Here is a 19,406-nt window from a genome sequence, read left to right as displayed (position 1 = left end):
TGGAAAAGGCAAAGACATTATTCATCCTCACTTAGTGTTAATTCTAATTTGTAACCAATGGCTGGTTTGCACTCAATTTGGTGAGAGGGGAACTCAGCAGTTTTGCCATGATCCTAGAGAAACAGCTCAAGTTCACATACAGCCCTTTTCTCCCTTCTTAAAAGTTACTTATACAACCAGGGTGGCCACACCCACCCACACACAGAGTAATGAGAACTTATTTCCTCTGATTTCTAGTTCTAACTGCTGAGTCTGAATTGCCATCCCAGGCTCTTTTTTGCCTTTTTGATAAGACTTCTCACAGGAAACCTATGTGCCTTTCAAAACTTCTGTTGTCCATCAATTTCACTGCTATTGACACAGTCTTTCATCAAATATGTCTAGTTTTGAACCCCAGTTGCAGGCACTGTCCAGCTTCTCTATTCTCAGACCCTGTGTAAACCAATGAAAGCAAACAGATACATTGGAAAGAGATTTTGCAGATGTCACACTGGACAAATCTGAGTCTCAGCTCTAGCCTGGAAAGGATACTCTGTTACAGGTAATCCATGATTTCCTTGACACTTGCACTATAGCTTTGTACCTCCCACACTTGATACAAATAAATGCAACTTATTGTTAAATGTGGAGAAGCTTCTAAATTATAAGATTCTGTAGTTGTTGACTCCGGAATAACTGTTTCAAGTATTGTTTCATGAAGAGATCTTTATATGTAAAGATTATATGGCAGATGATGCCATCTTGTATAAAAAGATTTATACAGATGATTCTGAGCAGTGATGGCTTCTTCTACAAATCCCATGGTTTGGCCTTTCCTACCTGGCACCTTAGAGTCTAAGCCTCAAGATAATGAGCAGGAGTTACAGTGATGCTTATCATGGTTGACAGAGTTGTGTAAAAATTCTCAAAGCAAGCAAGATGTCTGCTATACCCAAGTGCACCTGCTTCTGGAGACTAATGTCTTTCTAAAAATTAAGATTTTGGCAGATGATTCTGCTCTAGTTAATGAAAATCATACAATCTTGTGAATTTAAATCTATCAGTTTCTTCCCTGTCATTGTCACCATCACCCTGCAGTTATTGTTTGACCAGAATAGCTGAGTCATTTTTTACAAGATGCAGGTATTTCAAATGATAGAAATATGTTATTCAAAGGTTAATATATTTAGTATCTTTGGTCAGGCATTCAAACTTTCAACTTACATTTCCCAACACATTTTCCACTTCTCTCCTCCACATGATTGGACATACTACTGTCTACTTTCTTGTCTATGATGCAACTCAAGTTTTGTACTGCTTCCTGGTCTACATTTTCTTTTCCATATCCATGTGTCAAAATTGTATCCAAACATTTAAGCCCAATTTAATTCCACCTTCTCCATAAAGTCTGCACTGAGACTCCAAATCAGAAATACATCTTCTCTTAAATGTACAGAACACTTTCATTCACCTATCTGGAAAGTAAATTTCTCTTTGTCCTGTATTGTAACAGAATAATTAGGTACTACTGAAAATGAGATTCTGATGTTTTCATGGCAATATCTATTTTTTCATTATTTAAAATACAAATAATTAAGTGGAAGTAAATATATGAAATGATATTCTATTTTCTCTAAATTGTGGAAAATATATATTTGAAGACTATTTGTGAATATACATGATTATACTCTATTGTTAAAAATGGCATCAGTCATTCACTCCTCTTATAAAAAAAAGAGCCTTATTTCCACATTTTTGAATCTCAGTGGGACTTATGATGTGTTTTCACAATAGAATGTGGTAAAAGTGATAGCTGTCAGTTCCAGTTTTGGATTCATGGCCTTGCATGCTTCCACTTATTCCTTTAGAATCCAGTCACTGTCATATAATCAAGTTTGGTTTGGCCAGCTGGATGATGAATAACAGCCCAATTGCCCCTGCTCCATAATAGCCAAATAGCCACCAGAAATGTGAGCAATAGCCCCTGTTCGGCTGACCATACATGCATCAATGAATGCAGACAAGACCCACAGATTCATTGTTTAAGCCACTGAGTTTTGGACTGGTTTGTTACATGGCAATATCTAACTGATACAGTTACTATATTATGATACAATATAAGGATAGGACATTACGATTGGAATAGGTTTTAAATAATCAATCATCTGATATTTAAATTCCTTGCGCAATATTTCTAACAACTGAGCACCTAGTTTATTTAAAAATCTCTAGCAGTAGGAAACTTAGTATTTACAAAGACAGCTCTTGATTGGAAATATCTTCTTATATTGGTCAGAAGTGTGCCTATACACAATTTCTTCAATGATCCACGTTCTGTCCACTGGGAAGCTCAGGACAATATAGTCCCTTTTATAACCTAATCTTTTAAATAATCAAAGACTTCTAACACGAATTCTCACTTGAACCTTCCCTTTCTTAGATTCAGCGTGTATGAATGCAAAGCCTCTGTCAGCATGGTTCCCTGAACAACTATGAAGATCAAAGTGCACCCTCCTCGTATCTACATGCATTGAAAATGTTGCATGATGAAATTATGAGAAATAAGGGGAAAAAAGGGAAATGTTGCATGGATGAGAAATAACATTTTATTTAACTAGTATACTGAAATTTGGTAGGTGTTAATTACTGTATCATGACCTGGGTTATCTTGGGTAATATACCATTTATACTCCATCTTGTTAGTTTCAGCTCATGGTTGCAATATGCTAAGATATTTTAGACATTAATTCCATTATTAATATACCAGTTATTTTGCCCAGGTATATGTCACCCTCAAATTGTTTAAGTATGTATTTTATATTTTTATCTTTTCCAGTTAAAAACAATCTAAATCCATATTCATGGATTGGAAAATGTAATATTGCTAAAATGTAATATTGCCAAAGCAACCTACAGATCCAATGCAATATGTATCAAAATACCAATAGAAAGTAGATTGGTGAATAACAGAGGCCAGGAAGAATAGAGGGGAGGTGGGGGAGAAGAGAGATTAATAGGTACAAAAATATAGTTAGATGGAGGAAATAAGACCTAGTGCTCAATAAATCAGTCGAGTAACTACAACAATATATAATTTATTATATATTTCAAAATAGCTAGTAGAGAATAATTTGAATATTCCAGGCATAAAGAAAAATGTTTAAGGTAATGAATATTTCAATTACCCTGGTTTAATTATTACACATAATATGAATAAATCAAAATACCACAGGTACCCCTAAAATATGTGCCTCTATTATATACCAATTTTTAAAAATCTATGTAAAGGCAATTCCTGAGTCATTCCACCCCTGAGTACAATATCAATCATGAATTATCACACCTTGGGTCCAGTCATTCAACCTATTATTAGTTTATCTAAGTCATATTTTTCAAGGAGATATCCTGAAATTCCTTTGCAAATATATTTTCGAAATCTAGAAATAGATCTACATTTATTTGGTACATATAATGAGAAACCTTTTCAGATCAATACATAATGTAATGTTAAATTTAAAATATAATGTAAGTGTACAGTACAATATTTAACAGAACAGATCCAGAAATGAGCATTATTGATTTGTAAAATTGTATCAATTTGGCATAATAGCAAAGCAATCAAATTCTGAAGTCAGGTAGATCTAGTTCAAATCTCAGCTCTGATACTGTCACTGATCTTGACTATGCTTAGTGTCTGGATTCCTGAATTACCTCATCTGTAAAATATGAATAATAACTATCATACCTACCTCAAAAAGTTGCTACAAGAATTAAAGGAAGTAATGTTAAACAATGCTCAGATATGGGTCTGTTATATTGCAACATTTCAAAAAGTATTACTTATTATATTATAATAATTATGAATTTGAGATAGACCATCTTTAAATGACATCTAAAGTGTTGCTTAATTATTTTATTTTATACTCTTTCTAAATGTTAAGACAGACTAAAAACTAAGAACTCTTAATCTGCTAGTCTTAGATAGATTTTGTCATATCTGAAAATTACAGTGCAGTTCTTAGAGCAAGCTGTTTCATATTTAAGAAAATATATAGATTAAGCCAACTTGTTATTTTAAATAACAAGTGAGTAGTAGAGAATAGCATCTCTACTATTTACAAGTGTATAGCAGCAGTAGCACACATTTTTAGCAGCGATTATTTTATTGTTCTCTTACACTACTATATAGTCTGTCTATAAGAGGGAATCTATGTCATCTACCTTCATGGAATAAGGTATTTATTCATTAAAAGATATCTAAAAACATACTCAATATATGCCTAATTGGAAAATACAATGATCATCCTCAGTGTTCCTCTTTTTTTTCTCTCTAAGACTTTTATATGTATTAGATGTGCTCAATAGCCATATCAATTACAGCTTGGAAAGAACCAGTCGGTGTAGGAAACATGGTATTTCTTACACTTTCCATCTTATTTAGTGGGGTTATTTTCAGTGTTTCCCAGCTAATAGCTGGTAATTTTCTAACACAAGTGATTATTCTGCTCAATATAACAGATGATATTTTCTGTAGTTACTAAACTTGCACCACTTTAAGACTGACGACTCAAACACTGTCTTCATAAAGGATGTATCAGTGATTTTAATTTGCTACTCTTCAAACTCAAAGAATATCTGGAAGGCACTAGAAGATTAAGCTTGACTCTCTGATGTAGCTAAGATTCATTAATTTCCTAATAAATTTAAGCCATAGAGACTTAGAGGACATGATTAAGAATCTGATATATAAAGAGCTGAAATGTATAGTAATATATAAATGTTGAATAAGCAAATTGAACAGAGAAGGAAATGTGTTTCAATATAACACTTTTTTCCTCAAAAACAAGTTTCTTAACTAGCAATTTCATTTTTCTGAGGCTGGATTGGCCCTGCTTGCTGCTGTATTAAGTTGGCATTCCTGTGATACTCAAAGCCAGAAGAGAGTACCAGCACTGGCTTGAGATATAGACCTTGGAGTGAGAAAAAAATTGTGAATGAGTTCATGAGGGTAAGGAGATCCCCAACATTCACAATGAATATAACTTGTATCACTAAAATGAACATGTCTTATTTGCCACCAAATAACACTATGCATATATTTGGGTTCAAATATTTAAAGTAACACTCACATCAAAAACACACATGAGGTATCGGAGCTTAGTGGCTCACAGAAACCCCCAAAGGCCCCAATTTCCTATAGGATGTGTTTTTATTGGCCAGCTACCTAAAGATGAAAGGAAAAGCCCCTATTCTAAGAAGCCAACCAGTGCTGTGTAGATTCAATTATGGAAGGCCCTAGTGCCAGGAAGCTGGCTAAAGGGAAGTTGTCAGATTGACTGGCAAGCTCTGATTGTCCTTCCCGAAAGTTCATAGCTCCAATTACCAAAAGTAAAACAAAAAAACATGTGGCTATCCTGACAGTACAAGGGATGTGGAGTCATGGAATCTCATTGATCCTGAAATGTAAAACCCCGGGCGCTGTAACAACCCACAATCTTAATCCCAAGCACCCCGCGGAGGCTAGAGTCGGCGATTGCCTGAACTCAGGAGTTTGTCCCACCATGTGCCCCAACCCCCCCCCCCCCCCCCCCCCCCCCCCCCCCCCCATCCCCCCCCCCCCCCCCCCCCCCCCCCCCCCCCCCCCCCCCCCCCCCCCCCCCCCCCCCCCCCCCCCCCCCCCCCCCACCCCCCCCCCCCCCCCCCCCCCCCCCTAACCCCCCCCCCCCCCCCCCCCCCCCCTCCCCCACCCCCCCCCCCATCCCCCCCCCCCCCCACCCTCCCCCCCCCCCCCCCCCCCCAAAATAAAAAAAAAAAAAAAAAACAACCCCCCCACCCCCCCCCCCCCCCCCCCCCAGAAGTAGTATTATGCTTAAGCTTATGTTGATGGCCTTAGTTTTCTAATTGAGAACAGACTGGCCTTGGGAGTTGGGTGTGTGATGAAACTTGTATCACTAATAATGAGATGGTCTTACCAAATACTAGTCCTTTGGAAGTGCATGATTTTGGGTTCTTTTAAAGTACATCTCAAATATTATGAGGTAGAGTTAGTGGCTCACAGAAATCAGGGAAAGGTAAATTTCCTATTGAGTGTGTTTTTATTGGCAGTCACCTAAAGATGAAAGGAAAAGCAGGCCCTTTCTAAGAAGCCAACCAGTGCTGTGTAGATCAATTATGGAAGGCTCCAGTGCCAGGAACTGGCTAAAGGGAAGTTGTCAGAGTTGATGGCAGCTCTGATTTCCTTCCCCAAAGTAGAGCCATTATCTGCTTTGTGGCTTGAAAGGGATGTGGAGTCATGGGAATCTCTTGATCTGAAATGTAAATGCCGGGCGCTGTGGCTCACTCCTGTAATCCCAGCACTTTGGGAGGCTGAGGCGGGCAGATTGCCTGAACTCAGGAGTTTGAAACCACCCTGTGCAACTTGGTGAAACCGCATCTCTACTAAAATACAAAAAAATTAGCCATGCATGATGGCATGTGCCTGAATCCCAGCTACTCAGTAGGCTGAGGCAGGAAAATCACCAGAGCCCAGGAGGTGGAGGTTGCAGTGAGCTGAGATCATGCCACTGCATTCCAGCCTGGGTGAGAGTGAGACTCCATCTCAGAAAAAGAAAGAAAAGAAAGAAAAGAAAGAAAAGAAAGAAAGAAAAGAAAGAAAAGAAAGAAAAGAAAGAAAAGAAAGAAAAAAGAAAAAAGAAAAGAAAGAAAAAAAGAAAAAAGAAAGAAAAAGAAAGAAAGAAAGAAAGAAAGAAAGAAAAGAAAGAAAGAAAGAAAGAAAGAAAGAAAGAAAGAAAGAAAGAAAGAAAGAAAGTCACTTTCATACAATGAGTAAAATTGGAGGTTCTCCTGGCTTACACCTAGGATTATCCTGAGGTTTCATATTCTTAAATACTATTAAATAATGGAAGTAAAAAATGTGATTTGGGAGAACAACTTTTTATGGTCAGCCTCCTAAAGCTCAGAAGACGGCCTCTATTAGAATAGATGACAGGTTTCTTATCCATGTGTGAGGATGGATGGACCTATTTTCTAATATTACCGGAAGATGCGGGAGTCTTATACAGTATCCCTGATCAACTGTGGGTAATAGTCAAGTGTTTTTCCTAGGTTTATGGTCTACCACTGAGTAAGAAAGAATGTTAAGCTATAAACCCAAGCCAGAAAGTGAGGTGATCAAAAAGGTGCCAATCTACAACTTGGTGAACTGTGAGCTATTAGTAGCTTCAGGATGACAGCTCCATTTTTTTTAATCTCCTGAGTCAGTTTTATGATGATTTTGCCACCATAAATTTAGGAACAAAGTATGCCTAACAGAAATTGTTTATAATCTACCTCAAGCAAGCTATGGCTTAACTAAGCATGGTTAAGATTACAGAGAGTAAAGTTTATCTTAATTTCATAGATGCTATGCCAAAGTCTATTTCCCACTCAATATGGGAATGTGGTTGTGAGGTCTCATAGATCCACACATTGAAGTAGTCACCCCAATGTCTGGTCTTTGTAGCTGACATCAAAAGCTAACCTAATGATCTTATGACTTTCTAAGTAGAGAAGATAATCAGGTGCTCCTGAGACTAGAGAGAGCTGGAGGCAGGCCAAAACTAGACAGGCAGTCTTCTTGACCACAGGAAGCTAATGGCTCAGCAATCATTCCTTGATTCATGGGTTTTAGAAAGCTGATGGCCTTGTGGCTATCTGTTCTCCTTATTAAGAAACTCTCTGTCTAGATTAAGCCTTTGTGCATAGGATATTATGTGTTTGCTCTACATGAGGACTGCAGACAGTGTGCTGAGGACTAACAGGCATGATACAATCAAGAGTCTGTGATTGGGCGTACTCCCTGAAGACAAACACGAGGCTCCTTTCTAGCAGCTGCAACTGCCTTGTGGCATGATTGTGCCCAACATGATTGTGGCCAAGAGATGTCAAGGGTTGTTTCTCCTGTAATAAATTAAGCAAGTCAACTTATTTTAAACTCCTTATGAATTTAAAATCAAGTTGGAGGACAAGAATCTTGTTAAATCTATGCAACTGATCAAACTATTATATGCTACAGACTGATACAAAAAAATAGAAACACTAAAAACAGTGATAATACTTTACCACAGTAAAAAGAGAGAGAAACAGAAATCAAGAAAGATATTCAAAACCATGTGAAAAGACCTATACAGTTATCCTTTGGTATCCACAGGAGATTAGTTCCATATCACCCATCAGAGACCAAAATCTGCGGACACTCAACTGCCTTATATAAATTGGCACGGTATTTGTGTATTTCCTGTGCACATCATCCCATATACTTTAAATTATGTGTAGGTTGCTTATACCACCAAATACAATGTAAGTGCTGTATTAACAGTTGTGGTCTTGAATTTCTATTTGTGTTTCTTATTGTTTCATTGCTATTTATTATTATTGTTTAGCATATTCTCAATCAACAGCTGTTTGAATCCACAGATATAGAACCCACAGATACAGAGGGCCAACTGTCCTTTACATTTAAGAAAAAGAAAAGTCATTAAAGATATTTAAGTAGAAAGGCCCGTGCTTTAAAGGCATTGATCTTTAACAGTGTAGAGATTAGATTTAATGTGGAAGAAGAAATTAACAAAGGAAGATTGTTTAGAAGATCAGTCTCAGAAGATCAGTTTGCAACTGCCTAAGTAAAAGGTACTGAGGACTAAAACGAGGTCAATGGTAATGTGAATACAATTAAGTTGAAAAAATATGGGCATGGTGACTCACTGGCTATACAACAATGACTTATTAAAGTAGGCCATGTTTGCATCTGTTAAGCCTTATAATAAATAGAAATCTTTATTTCACTCTTACCTAACTTTATAGTGAACTCCTTCTATACCAAGTTCTCTGGAGGGAAAGGAAGCTGCTCCCTAAAAATAACTAACTAAAAGGTCAAAGACCGCATTAGTTCATTTTCACACTGCTATAAAAACACAACATGAGACTGGGTAATTTATAAAGAAAGGAAGTTTAACTGACTCACAATTCTGCATGTCTGGGGAGGCCTCAGGAAATTTCTAATCCTAGTAGAAGGCAAAGGGGAAGAAAGTCATATTTTACACGGCAGCAGGAGACAGAGAGCCGGGAGCAGGGGGAATTGCCAAACACTTTTAAAGCCTCAGATCTCATGAGAACTTCCTAGCATGAGAATAGCCTGGGGAAAACTGACCCCCATGATCCAATAACCTCCCACCAGGTCCCTCCTTGACATATGGGGATTACAATTTCAGATGAGATTTAGGTGACAGAGCCAAACCATAAGCCAAACACAAAGAGTGACCTGTCACCATGATTAAAACACTGTGTTATATGGGGGTTGTCATTTTCTTAATATTCGGAAAATCTGGTTCAGAGCATGCAGGGATGGTGATGTAGGGTAAACCACTGACTCACAAGAAAATTCAGTGGAAACAGCCCATGTTTAGGCTTAGGAGATTTTCTGACCCTTGAAAAATAGGAAAGTTATCTGAGGGAATAGGGAAGAATCAAATTGGTGGACTTGATAGGAAGAACTGAAATAAAATGTTCTCAGCTATGAGAGAGAAGACTGCTGTGATGAGAAAAGTTAAGTGAAGAGTCCCTGGAGCGTAGGAACAACTTTATCTTCTACGCTAAGTGGAAGATTTTAGACCCTGGCTAAACATGGAAGTCAAGACTATGAAAGAGGAAGAGGGTGTGAGGATAGTATGTAATCTCAACTTTATAGAGAAACAAAAAACCAATGTCAGTACTATGACAGAAAATTAAAAATATGTTAAACCAGCTTTATTCATATGTTGAACAACCTAGCTGACATTGGGTTCTACAACAGAAACAAAAATTGGTATTTTAATTAAGGTAAATTTAAGAAAAACAATGGAATTGTATAGGACTTTGGATGAAAATTAGCTTGTTCACATTTACCAAGATAGTTGTTCCTGGTGATAATTGTCCTTCCTTTTAACAGTGTCTCTTCATTTTTATCTGTCTGCATTATTTCACTTCTGTAACCACTGCCTCTTTCCTGAAAAGGTTCAATCATTCTGATTGAGGTTGAACAGAAGTCACCCACCTAGATCAGAACCATGGACAGAGGAATTTCACATAGGCTCAAGGAACTTAGTGCCATGAGAACCGTACTGCAGAGAAGAATTTGAATCACTAGTGAAGAAAGAAAATACAGATGATAACATCCTCCCCAAATTGTTTTTCCCTAATCCTACCACTGTTTTATAGACTTGCCCAAATTGTGGTGCATGCAAGTCTGGTACTTCGAGAATAGACAAACACCAACATACACACACACACACACACACACACACACATATACACGTTGCAATGCTTCTTATAATTCAACCAGTGGAGCTCTAACTACAAATGTCAAGGGAAAGGGAAACTTAAGTCATATACAATGAAAGCACCAAAGGAGTGTTATTCTAATTAAAATCTTGTTTCACATTTGGAGAAGGTACTCATGTGACTCTGTTCACTATCATTGAGTAAAAGTAGTTTCATCAAATTGATGCTGTGTAACCATGGGCATGTATCACTCAGATACCCCTTAGAGAGAATCTGCTGACGGCAGGATAGTTGGGTAAGAGCCTCCAGCTGCCACACCTGCAGTATCCACTGCAGCATTCACCCCGAGGCTACACCCTCCCCGAGCTGCTCCCAACCAATGGCTAAACTTGGTGGAGATAATAGACCTGGCCACTTGTACCCAATGAAAGACTCCACTAGTAAGCAAACTTTTCTCTCCATTTGTCTGAATGACTTTCTTTTATCCTCAGTATAGTCAATTTCAGGCTTTTCATACCCAATTCTCCTTCCTACTCCATATACTTTCGCAAACGTAAGAACTGTGTCATGGTCCAACGGCTCTTCTCACCTACTTCTGCTATCTCTCCATTTTATCTCTGAGACATTTCTGCCCAATAAACCTCTTGTACTTTTCACACTGAGTTGCTGTGTGCTTTGTGTATGACTCCTTGCTGACACAGATGACAAAAGTTAACAAAATCTTATAAAACCACTCAAGGGTATAAATGTTAAATTCATTGATTTCACCAAAACATGTGTCCTTCCCACTTTCTCTTGCCCCTTTTATTTTTCTGTCACCTCTTCTCTCTCCCTCTTCCAGTTTTTCCCCAGAGCCTGTCTGAACTTTTATCGTCACAGATAGGAAAAACAGAATGAAATTTACCATGTCTTTTCTGCCAGCACTTATAGGAAATGTACAGACAGCTAAGCAGAAATCAGAAAGCAGAATTATTAATTTCATTATCTGGTTTCAGTGTATATAGCTTATTAATTTGTTTTACTGTGTATAGATTATTCTTTCATTGACACTTGAGTAAACTAAGGAAAGGATGAATGTGGTTTGGCTCTGAACTGATTGGGGATGGCAAAGGTAGAAAAGTGAAGAATTTAGCAGCATTGTAATAGAAAAGTAATGACTCCATATTTTGAAATTCTGCCCTAGTCATAGCTTTTTAGGATGATAGAAGTTGTTATATTTAAATCGTATTTCATTTTATTTTAAAAATATATTTAAAATATTTATAGAAAAATTAAAATAAGCACATCTTTCTGAAAGAGCCTGTGATTGAAGGCTCATATGTAAATGTATCCTTCCGGTTCTTTAAAATAAGCATTCAGGCAATGATAAATTGTCTTGATGACTGAAAGCTATCACCCCCTTCCCATACTATCACAGTTCCAAAATCTCTTAGAAAGTCGTTGAAAGAGGCATTTTCAGAAAATGTAACAGTGTGGAAAGATCTATTCGAAATGTAAAGAGAAACTATTTTAGCCAGACATTTATACTGCATGTGCTTAACAAAAGCATGGATGTAGATTAACTCTCGTTCTGACAAGGATTAAGTCCATATTTAGACAGAGTTAGCAAATCAAACTTTTACAAAGTGATAGATGCTGTAGGTGAGGAGGAGGTGCAGAATCTATAACATCATAAACTCAGATAAACCTCCAGGTGCGTGACACTATGTACCAACATTTTTCATAATTAAATTAGAATTCAACTTAATTATTTCCTAAGACAAACATTTTATTTAGTTGTCAAATTATTATTGCTGGTAAACCTAAAGACGCAGTATTCGTGGTGTTGTAGTAGAGACAGTAGTTTATTTACTACCTTAATTTCTCTGAATAATTCATAGTGATCTTTTACCACAACTGGTTTTATAACTTATTTAAATTACTTTAACATTAGAATATGAATGAGAGCAATTCTTCACATGTTTATTTCAAGGACATTGAAGTTAAAGATGTAACAGAAATAACATCTTAATCACTTCTATTTGGAAAAATCAAAATAAAAATGATACATACATATTAATTTGTAGGAGTTTTAAATTTAACACTTTAAATCTTACAAATATTTTATTTGAAATAAGTAGGAGCATGTGGATGTATTTAACAATAAAATTATTTTGAAAAACTGAGTGCATTATAAAACAGAACTGTGAAATTTTTGCCTAGATAAAAAAACTAAAACATGGCTCTAAATTTTGCTTCTATTTATACTGTACATCAATGTATTCAAATTTCAGCATAAAACCTCTAATATACATATGTATGTATATAGATTTAAATTATTGGCCAGGGACGGTGGCTCATGCATGTAATCCCAGCACTTTGGGAGGCCAAGGTGGGTGGATCACCTGAGCTCAGGAGTTCAAGACCAGCCTGAATAACATGACAAAACCTGGTCTCAATTAAAAAAAAAAATCTATATAGACAGATATGTAATCAATTATATAGATATGTCTATATATTCATATATAAAGAAGTATATATGAATATAAAAACTGTGTATAAGCATTGATCCACAAATTACACTTTTAAAATCTATTATATTTACCGTAGTATCTACAATTATGTCATAATTTACAATTATGAATTCGAAATAATTTTGAAAACCCACCAACAGAAGAATAAAACATGTTGTATGAATGTTTTCAAATATTTGCACCACTTCAAAATAATAAAGTAGATAATTTTGCAAGGCATTTGTTATTAAATGGAAAAAAAGAGAACAGCAAGCTGCAGAGGCAATGAGGCATTTCAATTGAGATTATAGGCTCTGGAATTAGATTAACTGAGCTTGAATACTGATTTTGCCACTCGCTAGCTGTCTTAAGGAAACATTTCATAAGCGCTTTGTGGATTGGTTTCCTCATTTTTAAAAAGAGAGTCAAAATAGTACTTACCTTTTATGGCCATTGTAAAGATTAAGTGAGTCATTATGTATAGAACAATTATAACAGCATAGATACGAAGTCAGCATTAAATTCATGCTTATTTATTTACACAGAGTGGACTGTTTTATGTTAAAATGCAAAAAATATCACCATGCAAAACTACTTATTTTATATCAACATAGATATGTATTGCAAACATGCAGCAAAATGCCTATGAACATTCATGCCACACTGATGCCAGTGTGTAACTTTTACCATTAAAGACGAGACTGCTTGAATGTTTTACACAGAAAATAAATTTCATACATGATTTTTGTGATTACATTTTAAATACTTTGATACTTATGTTAAATGTAATACTATGCAACTGTGAAAAAGAATAGTATAGATTACATTCATTGAGTTATTGATATGAAAAAGTTCATGCACATATATAATTATGAAAACAAGCAAATGGAAAGAGAGCATTAATTGTATCAATATGAATTCAATCATGTAAAAGTATGTGGTTGTATTTGGGTATGTCACGTTAATGTTAACAGTTAAACTGGTTAGGTGATTTTGACATATATATATAATTATACACATATTCATATTTTTAGAATCATTTTAGAGTTAACTTTTTTTAAGAAAACACTGTAATGTTGACTTTATTGTGAAATAAAGTAACAATGAGCCTAGTTAATCATGCAGCATCCTGCATTCAAAGCATATATGTTGAGAGCACAGCCAAGGGCCATTGATGAATGGAATAAATTACAAAGATATGAAGATACTTACCCACCACACACCTGGAGTGCAGAGAATTTGCAAGCATCCAAATCATTGCCGCTTACTATTCGAGCCTTAAATGAAGAGTGAGAGAAAAACAAAACAAACAGGCTTTTAGCATACTACAGTTCTATGTACATGAAATCGGGACACAGGTCAACTGCACTACACACGTAACACCTAGTATGACAGATGCTAAGCAGGGTCAGCTCCAAGTCAAAGCTGCTATATTTTTATGAGTACACGTTTTGAAATTAGCTGTCAGCATTTAAACAAATGCACTGGCAGAGTCCAGGAAAATATGTCATATTCCAAATGCTGTTTGCCCTTAAAACTTGATATGTGCAATAAAGATCATGAATCAGTCAGAAAGGTCATGTTTAGCCAGACTGAAGAAAAGATGCTGTGTTTGACCGTAGCAGACCCCTAGGTTGGCAAGTATAGCTAAGGTAAGCGCAACTGGCAAGGTGTGACCTCTCCATAAATGCAACATTATCAGGGGCACACTTAAAGGACAACCAAATAATGGAAAGCTGGGATAACATGCACATTTCAAAACTAAAACAGAGGAATCAAACAGGTCTAATATGTCACAAACAAACATGTACAAAAGACAAGATCCCTCAGGAGGGAAGAATAAGTATGATTTAAAACCTTTTCATCCACAGAACTGCTATCTGAAAGAGAATCAGGAAAAGAAGGGATAAATGTTAGATGGAGTACTTTTCAAGAAATCGTTCAAACACATACATGAACAGAGTGTTAATATGTTACATTGTTTAAAATTATAAACAAACAGTTTCAAGGTTGAGCACCAAGGGAACAAAGATAGTGGGTTCTCATAATTTAAAGAGCGGGGAAATGTAATAGAATGCTTGAAAAGTATAAAAATGATTACAGGATTTAATGAAAGACAATGTGTCATATTAAGAAAAGAACACAGTTGAAGAATCAGAAGTCCTGGGCTCCAACTGAAGCTCTGCCACTTACTAGACACATTGAGTAAGCTACCAAACTCTTTGGAGTCAACAGCCTAGATCCGACTCTGAAATACGATCACCAATACTTTGACTAATTGACTTGCAACATTATTGATAGAATCAATGAGATCAATATTTGGGAAAGTAAACCTCAGATGACTATATAGATTAAAGTTGTTTTATTAAGAGATTATTTATTTATGGCTTCTCATCTCATAGAGTTTACGAGCTAAAAGATTAAGTTGAGTCCATCTTACAAATAAGAAAACTGATGCCAAAAGAGGTTAAGTGACTTGATTAAGATCACAAAGCTAGTAAATGGCAGAAGAGAGACACAAATCCAGGGCTCCTGATCTCCCATCTGGTGCTCTTTACATCTAATGTTTCAGATGAGCTGAACAAAACAGTGAAGGGGGCTTGGTCTACAGCCTTCAGATGCAATTTAAGATAAATCATAGGGCCAACATTTTCCAGGTCCAACTGCTCACGGGTCCAAGGAGATGGAGAATGGACTACTGCGTCATCATTTTTTAAACACATGTTTAAATTTGCCTGGTCATAGGATATAGTCTATCACTACCTCACATAGTACTACTGCTCTGAAACTCATTAATTCATCTTTGCTTATTAGCATAAAACTGGAGAAACTTCTCTATGGATACAAGTTGGCAAAATGCTAGAGTTGGAGTGACCCTGGAGTTTATTTAGTTCAAACTCCTTCTTTATATAAATGAGCACTGGAAAGATTAAAATTTGTCCAAGGTCATGTAGCTCAATGATGACCCTTACTGATGAAAATCTGAAATGCATTACTTTTCTTGACTCATTAAGTATAGACTGCTTAGCTATCATAAGTAAATATTTTGGTGCAGATTTTACAGTATCTCAGGGTTGTATCTTCAAATGCAAAATAGGGTAAAATGTATTGTAAAGTAATAAAAGACAAATTTATGGCCATCATCATTTTAAAATACTATATAAAATAAAGGAAATAAAATTTAGCATTATTGCAGAAGAATAATATACCATATTCAAGAAAATTGTACCCGAAATATTATTTAAAATACTGGAATGACCGGCCAGGCGCGGTGGCTCACGCCTGTAATCCTAACACTTTGGGAGGCTGAGGTGGGCGGATCACGAGGTCAGGAGATGGAGACCATCCTGGCTAACACGGTGACACCCCGTCTCTACTAAAAATACAAAAAATTAGCCGGGCGTCGTGGTGGGTGCCTGTAATCCCAGCTCCTCGGGAGGCTGAGGCAGGAGAATGGCATGAACCCGGGAGGCGGAGCTTGCAGTGAGCCGAGATTGGCCACTGCACTCCAGCCTGGGTGACAGAGGGAGACTCCGTCTCAGAAAATAAATAAATAAATACATAAATAAATATAATGGAATGACTAATATGATATATCAACTGGCCAGAAAATACATATCTTAATTTTCATAGGGAGCAAAAGTAATTTAATAAAAAATCAAAACCTTCTAGTCATTCAAAACCTCCTTAAAATAGGATTGTAATGGGTCTTCTTTAAGTTTAATATGTTAAAAAAAAGTCTTACTATTACAGTCAGCAATATATGTCTGAAATAGTAGCATTTCCATCATCATTAAAAACAAACAAAACTGTCCAAAAGCATCATTTTCATTTATTTCTGAAAATTCCGGCCAATATATTAAAACTAATGAAAATAAACTATATAAATATTAGAAGCCAAAATAGAAAGTGGTTTTACAAGAATTATAATTTTATATCTAGTAATCAAAACATAGAAAATCACATGGAAAACTATTAAACAAAAGAGTCAACAGAGTAACTATATAGTCAATCGTAAGCAAAATAATAATGTTATTTCCTATATACTAGCAACTAGTTTGGAAAACAATGAAATAAGATCTGATTTCAAATATGCAATATTTTGAATGAGTACTTTGTATTCATTATCTCCCGTTGATATCTGTCTTCCATCTCAACCATCCCACTAAATAAAGGTAATCTTAACAAGGTCATCAATTACTTTTCAGCCGTCAAATCTGGTAATACATCAATTCTTTCAATGTTTCATTCATTCATTGAACACATATTTATTGCCAGTGAACCCTTTTTTGTTCACTTTGACTGCTTTCTTGTCTCCCTGCTGTATTCTTCCCTGAAATCTTTCTAAAAAAGACAAAATTATGTCACTCTCCTTCTTAAAACCCACCAATGACACACAGTGCCCTCAAGAAAGAACATAAAATCCATGTGAAATGCAGTCTCATCACTCATTATATCTCATTCACATAGTAAACTTCAGTCACAATTACATTCTTGAAGTTCCGTTTCTGTGCCATGTTCTTTGAAATCTATGTGCCTTTGCATTGCTGTTTCCTCTCTGTGAAACAACTGTTCTCCATCCTCATCGAGTTAACTGCCTGTCATGCCCCAAACTCAGCTGAAGCACAACCCCTCTTCTAGAAACTTGTGACACTTCTCCCTGCTGTCGTCCTGTGTTCAATATTGTGCACTGTGCATTCCTCTTTGCTAATCTTCATCCTTTGCCAGTTTCCTTATCTACAATCTTTTCAGAATTTGAGATCCTTGATGGTAGTCTGTTTTTTAATCTCATTCTTTTTTCTTTTTTAACTTTTACCACATTCCTGAAATATAGAAGATGACCAATAACCATTTCTTAAATATTGGAATGGACAATTTCAATAAGCTACACCACTTCATGGAATATCTAAAAATCTGAATAAAGGAAAATACTATTTCATTTTTCTATATAGTGATGAAGAATTATAATCTAACAGATTTGCAGATTTGACAGTCAAAATCCTAATAGCAGATTGCTGTAACTTGAAATTTTACCAATTTTAAGTGTAACTAGACTAATAAACAAGTAAAAATATCTAAGATTTTGTAAAAGAAGCATTATAAGATAAATCTATAAAAATATTAATAATTTGTAACAGCTAAAACAGTATAGTCCTGGCAAAATAATAGATTAAAAGTGAAACACAAAATATAATTAAGAAATCCTTATACTCAAGAACTTAATGACTAAGAAAACATTTTTTATTAAAGACAAAGAGAAGCACTAGTCAGTAAATGGTGCTTAGACAATAGGTTAAGTATCTATAATATTCATTTGTATCCTCATCTCATACATATGCCACCAAGTTCCACATGCATTAAATATTTAAATATAGAATAATTAAAGGAAGAAAGACAAGTAAAAAGAGAAAGGAATATTTAATAAACCTATTGAATGAGATTTTTAAATTTAGACTTAATAGATAATTGACAAGATGCAACGATGGTAAATATGCATACAAATTATCTATTTTACTAAAACAACAACTAATGATTACAAAATTAACAAAGATTAAAGATATTGATTTTAATAATATTAAAATAATTTCCAAGGCTGTTGAGAATATTATTAATCAAACACTATCATGTGTAGTTGATGAGCATGAAAATTGTAATAATATAAGTTTTTAAAAAAACTTTCAAAACATGTCTATCAATAGGCTGTTTTGACAGGAAAATTCCACTTTTGGAAACTGGTGCTAAGGAAATTATTTTTGTTATGGGTTGAATTGTGTTCCACCTCTCCCAATTTAAATGTTCAAATCCTAACGTCCAGTACTTCACAATATGGCCTTGTTTAGAAATAGAATCACTGCAGATGGAACTAGTTAAAACAGGTCATAATAGAGTAGGGTGGACTCACAATCCAATACGACTGGTGTTCTTATAAAAAGGGGAAATTTGGGCCAGACGTGGTAGCTCACACCTGTAATCCCAGCACTTTGGGAGGGTGAGGCGGGCAGATCATGAGGTCAAGAGTTTGAGACCAGCCTGGCTGACATGGTGAAAACCTGTCTCTACTAAAAATACAAAAATTAGCTGGGTGTAGTGGTGCATGCCTGTAATCCCAGCTATTTGGGAGGCTGAGGCATGAGAATCGCTTGAGCCTGGGAGGCAGAGGTTGCAGTGAAACGAGATTGCGCCACTGTACTCCAGCCTGGTGACAGAGCAAGACTCCGTCTTAAAAAAAAAAAAAAAGGGGGGGGGAAATCTGGAGATAGATGCACACACAATAAAGATTAGTGATGCTTCCACAAGCCAAGCAACTCTCAGAAAATTGGGGAGAGGTCGCAACAGATTCTCCCCTAGTTCCTTCAGAAGGAGTATGGCCCTGCCAACACCTTGATAGTTGACATCCACCTCCAGAACTCTGAGAATAAATTTCTGCTATTCTAAGTCACTCAATTTTTGATATTATGTTATGGCAACCCTCGCAAACATATAATTTAAATACTAAAAAGTGTTAAGATTGGCACTGTTTCATTATTTACTCCAAAAAAATTGGAAAAGCATACATGATTAAATATAGAACTATGGGTTGAAAATTATGTTCTATGACTTCGACGCACTAACCTGTGACCATTAAAATCAATGCATTTA

General features: G+C 35.9%; 1 protein-coding gene across 3 annotated transcripts in view; it reads right to left on the bottom strand.

Moving 5' to 3' along the window:
* The window catches only part of UNC13C (unc-13 homolog C), a 753,954-nt gene that overhangs the window by 503,837 nt on the left and 230,711 nt on the right, over positions 1–19,406 (bottom strand). For all 3 annotated transcript variants that reach the window (XM_050799780.1, XM_050799781.1, XM_050799779.1), the window contains 2 exons: positions 14,625–14,647; positions 13,980–14,044 (listed from right to left, as the gene is read on the bottom strand). In XM_050799780.1, the coding sequence (XP_050655737.1) occupies positions 13,980–14,044; positions 14,625–14,647 (88 nt within the window). The remainder of the gene's footprint in view (positions 1–13,979; positions 14,045–14,624; positions 14,648–19,406) is intronic.

Source organism: Macaca thibetana, chromosome 7 (assembly GCF_024542745.1).
Source record: "Macaca thibetana thibetana isolate TM-01 chromosome 7, ASM2454274v1, whole genome shotgun sequence".
NCBI classification, from domain to species: Eukaryota; Metazoa; Chordata; class Mammalia; order Primates; family Cercopithecidae; genus Macaca; species Macaca thibetana.
The sequence above is the reverse complement of the archived record's forward strand: the minus strand, read 5'-3'. Positions and strand labels throughout refer to the sequence as shown.